This window comes from Myotis lucifugus, unplaced genomic scaffold (assembly GCF_000147115.1).
Source record: "Myotis lucifugus unplaced genomic scaffold, Myoluc2.0 scaffold_1589, whole genome shotgun sequence".
In the NCBI taxonomy this organism is placed as follows: Eukaryota; Metazoa; Chordata; class Mammalia; order Chiroptera; family Vespertilionidae; genus Myotis; species Myotis lucifugus.
Window position 1 is genome coordinate 14,333 of NW_005872637.1, and position 4,655 is coordinate 18,987.

General features: G+C 61.8%; 1 protein-coding gene across 1 annotated transcript in view; it reads left to right on the forward strand.

The window, feature by feature from the left end:
* The window catches only part of GABBR1 (gamma-aminobutyric acid type B receptor subunit 1), a 16,769-nt gene extending 13,991 nt beyond the window's left edge, over window positions 1-2,778 (forward strand). Inside the window, 7 exon segments of the mRNA XM_014449967.1 lie at window positions 1-65; window positions 68-90; window positions 299-392; window positions 861-988; window positions 1,419-1,547; window positions 1,717-1,860; window positions 2,223-2,778. The exon segment at window positions 1-65 is cut by the window's left edge and continues 2 nt beyond it. Coding sequence (XP_014305453.1) covers window positions 1-65; window positions 68-90; window positions 299-392; window positions 861-988; window positions 1,419-1,547; window positions 1,717-1,860; window positions 2,223-2,396 — 757 coding nt within the window. The 3' untranslated portion in view covers window positions 2,397-2,778.
* Window positions 2,779-4,655: the final 1,877 nt, after the last annotated feature.

Genomic DNA, 4,655 nt, shown 5'->3' on the forward strand with positions numbered 1-4,655 from the left:
AACTGTCGCCACGGTGGGCCTGCTGGTGGGAACGGACCCCTCACTCCTCGCCGTGTGGCAGATCGTGGCCCCTTGCACCGGACCATCGAGGTACCGCGGGGTCAAGCGGGCGAGCTGCTAGGCCCAGGGCTCCTCTGGAGCGGGGTCGTGGGGAGGGTAGCCATCCCTAAGGTGTGGGGGGGCTGTCCAGGCCTAGAGTGGGATTTGGCCTCAGCACTGGGGGTCTCGTAGGAAACGGGGCAGAGTTGGGGGGACATAGGATGACGCCCGTTTTTCCTGCGGCCTCATCTCCCTTTAGACTTTCGCCAAGAAGGAGCCGAAGGAAGACATCGATGTGTCCATCCTGCCGCAGCTGGAGCACTGCAGCTCCCGCAAGATGAACACGTGGCTCGGTGTGTGGGGTGTGGGGGGTGGAGGTGGGGGTGTGGGCGGGGCTTGGAGGGACGGCAGCCCAGTTTATGACCTTCTGTCTTGGACTGCCCTGAGAGGGGGCAGCGGTGTCGCTGGGAGGAGCTTAGGGTCTGAGGAAGGGACGCGGCAGAGCTGTGTCCCCCTGCCCCGGGGAGGGAGGGCCCTGGGGATGGGCTCCTTCTCGTCTTCCGTCACCGGCTGCGCGCGGGCTTCAGTCCCTCCGCCTTCAGCTCTCTCTCCTCTGTGGCCACAAACGGCAGACCCCTCAGTATGCAAAGCTGGGTTCCCAGCCGGAGGGTAAGGGTCATGACCATCACCTTCCCCTGTGACCTGGCGCCCAGGCCGGGAAGGTGGGCAGGTGAGGGTGACGGGGAGGGGCTCCTTGTTCACGGGGAGCTCGGAGCTGGGGCGCGAGGCTTCCGCCCAGTGACCCCCCGCCGCTGTCGCAGGCATTTTCTATGGCTACAAGGGGCTGCTGCTGCTGTTGGGTATCTTTCTTGCTTATGAGACCAAGAGTGTGTCCACCGAGAAGATCAATGACCACCGGGCGGTGGGCATGGCCATCTACAATGTGGCGGTGAGCTCCGGAGCCTGGCATGGGCCCGGGGGCGGCCTGGGAGGATGGGGACCCCGGGTGGAGTGACGGGTGCTGTGACGCCTCGGGGCTGTGGAGCACCCGACATGCACACGGCACCGCGTGTCCGTGTCCGTGTGCACAGCCGCCGGAGGGTAGGTGTGGCTGCCCCCGCCGGAGGGGTGGGTGTGGCTGCTCACAGGGGAGTCGGAGGCGAGGTTCCCGCAGGTGTGCTCTGGGGGAACCCCAGGGTGTCTGAGCTCAGGGGTCGGCCTTGCGGGACGGGACTGGAGGCGGCTGCTTTGGGGCAGTTTGTGTGCGCGAGTGCGAGTCCTTTTCAATGGAAAGGCCACCAGGAGCCTGAGCGCAGACTCTCCTGGGGGAAGGGCAGCCTGGCTCGGGCCGTTCCCTGAGACGCCCCGCCCGCCCCCAGGTCCTGTGCCTCATCACCGCGCCCGTCACCATGATCCTGTCCAGCCAGCAGGACGCAGCCTTCGCCTTCGCCTCTCTCGCCATCGTCTTCTCCTCCTACATCACGCTGGTGGTGCTGTTTGTGCCCAAGGTGCTCACTGTTGTCCCATCTCCTCCCAGACCGCTCCCTGCCGCCTCCCGTGTTGGGGGCCAGGCCGGCTCCCCTCCCCTCCCTTCCTTCCGGTCCCCCACCCCCACCCCGCCCAGCCGGTCGCTCACGGTCTTTGCTTGGCCCTCCCGCGCCCCACACCCGCCCCCAGATGCGCAGGCTGATCACCCGAGGGGAATGGCAGTCGGAGGCTCAGGACACCATGAAGACCGGGTCCTCGACCAACAACCACGAGGAGGAGAAGTCCCGGCTGCTGGAGAAGGAGAACCGGGAGCTGGAGAAGATCATCGCCGAGGTGTGAGGCCCAGGAGTGCGGGAGGCGGGGAGGCGGGGCCCAGCGAGAGGACTCCCTGCCCTGAGACCCAGGGGAGGAAGGGCTCTGAAGGGGGTGGACGGCCCACGGGCCGCGCAGTGACAGGCGCTCAGACTGGGCGAGGGGATCTGATTGGAAGCTGCGCTGCCCTCCCCTCCCCATTCTCTCCTGCCTGATTTTGTCCTCAGTGGTGCCCCAGTTTGGCCTTTGGGCTTTTCTTCTCAGTTTCTCATTTTAATTTCTTTTGTCCACCCACCCTCTATCCTCTATCTATTTTCCTCTGCCCCTACCCCCCACCCCCTGACTCCCTGACTCGCGGCTCCCACCTGTCTTCCTTCCTCCAGAAAGAGGAGCGAGTCTCCGAACTCCGCCGCCAGCTCCAGTCTCGGCAGCAGCTCCGCGCACGGCGCCCCCCTCCCACACCCCCGGGCCCCTCTGGGGGCCTGCCCAGGGGCCCCCCTGAGCTCCCCGACCGGCTGAGCTGTGATGGGAGTCGAGTCCATTTGCTTTACAAGTGAGCGGGTGTGGGGAGGACAGGCCCGTAGGGGAGGGAAGTGGAGAAGCCAGGCTCCCCACCCTCCTGTAAATACAGCCCCTCTGGGCACAGACCTTCTGCCCTGGTTCATCCATATGATGCCGTCACCTCTCCCCTCAGCCTCACCACACCCTCTCCCTTCCTGCCCCCTCGGGGAGTGCTCCCGGGGCTGTGTCGGGTGATGAAGGAGCAGCAGCGTGGGCAGGTTTGGGAGCTGCTTCCAGTGGGTAGTCGGTGAGAATTCTGACCAAGGCAGCATCCCTGGCTGCCGACCTGGCTCGATGGGCCGTGGGGAGCGGGTGTGTCCCTGCACATGTGTGTCTCGGGGACCCCCCTGAGTCTCAATAAACCAGTGAGCACCTGTCCCCACTGTGAGCAGAGTGCACCTTCCGCCGGCCTGGGGCTTCTCGGCGCCTGCTTGGCGCTGGCAGGGCGTGAAGAGGTGTCTGTTCCGCCTCAGGGCTCAGCAGGGCACAGCCCAACACGATTAGGGCTGAGATTCCTGCGAGGACATCAGTGGTTGAGTGTAGATTCCACCTCATGCAGAACTGCAGCCCATGCTACCCGCTAAGCGCTCATTTGTGAAGACAGTGGTGACCACCTTCCCTCGCCGCCCCCCCTGCTGGCAGCATGCCGTCCTTCTCCAGCGGCAGGTGCAAGGCCCTTGTGCATCAGATAGCCCAGGCCACGGAGATGCTGGGTAAATGCTGGCCAGGGCCGCTGCTCTCACTGAGGGACGCGCATTGGGAGCTGACCTGCAAGGACCATTCCTAGGACTGAGGGGTAGCAACAGCGAGGTGATGGCCGCTGGGAGACAAGTCCTCGCACCTCAGAAGTCTGGCTAAGGGCCCTGGGTGTTTGGACTCGCTATCCAAATGAAAGGAAGTAGCGGATGGTCAATGGAAAAAACAAACAAACTTGCCTAGGACTTTCATAATAATCCTTTTATAATTCTTTGTGGGGAAGTTTTGAGACTTTATAAATTTATTTGAGTCAAACTGACAACATATGCCAGGGAGCAAGATCGCGAATGCTCCACAGAAGTGCTATTTTGAAGCTCAGCTTCTCTCCCTTTGGTACTGATTTTTTAAAGCGATTTTTGCAAAAGGGCTGCCAGGTTGGATGGGCCCTGTGGTTTCATTATCCTGTTTCAGAGCCAGGTTCTAAAAGCAACATGGCTACACCTCAGACCAGGACTGGAAAAGCACTCTGGGGTTCTCTGCCGTGGACCACTTGGACTTACATTGCGTTTCCACTCTTCCCACCGTGACCCCCTCAGGGAGGCGGAGGCCTCTGGGCTGCAGCGTGGAGAGGGGCCCTGTCTGCAGGAGCTGCATCCCAGCCCTGGGCAGGGCCTGAGACCAGAATCGCCACCTGCACTTGCTCTGCACTGAGGTGCAGTGTATGTTACCAAGGGTCAGAAGCTCTCCTGCGGCCAGGGGTGAGCTGGACATTTGCTGACAGGAGTGCAGGACGCAAGCCGGTGGTAGGGCTACTGCGGGGTGGGGCATGCTGCCCAGTGGGGAGACACCGCTCAGCGGCTCTGGGAGAAGTCACCCGGCATCTCCAGCCCTGCCTCCGCCCCCTGGGCTTCAGACCTCTCTGTCTAGAGCAGGGGTCCTCAAACTACGGCCCGCGGGCCACATGCAAATACAAATATTGTATTTGTTCCCGTTTTGTTTTTTTACTTCAAAATAAGATATGTGCAGTGTGCATAGGAGTTTGTTCATAGTTTTTTTTTAAACTATAGTCCGGCCCTCCAACGGTCTGAGGGACAGTGAACTGGCCCCCTGTTTAAAAAGTTTGAGGACCCCTGGTCTAGAGGGCTGGGGCTCCAGTGCCCACCAAGCCTCCAGCCTCTTGCGTCCTGGCCCCGTCCTCACTCTTGCACACTGAGCGCTTGCTTTTGTGAGTTGTGTTACTTTTCAGTCAACATATTTTGGTTGGGACAGTTGCTGAGACAGGCACTCCTGTAGGCACTCGGGTAGCTCAGTGAGCAAGATGGCTTTGCAAGGGCACGTTTTCACGTGGGAGATGCTGGTCGGTGAGCAGGTGAATAGGTGAATGAGGTAGATGGGCAGCCAGGACTGGTGGGCATCCAGTCATGGCTCAGATGCTAGGCCAGCCCGTGGGGAAGGCGCCTGCTCACCGATTACCTGGCGAGGAGCCTGGCTTGGCGAGGACTCCTGCTGTCCAGGTCCTAGCCAGCGAGGAGCAGAGCCAGCATCCAGCTGCACGTGTT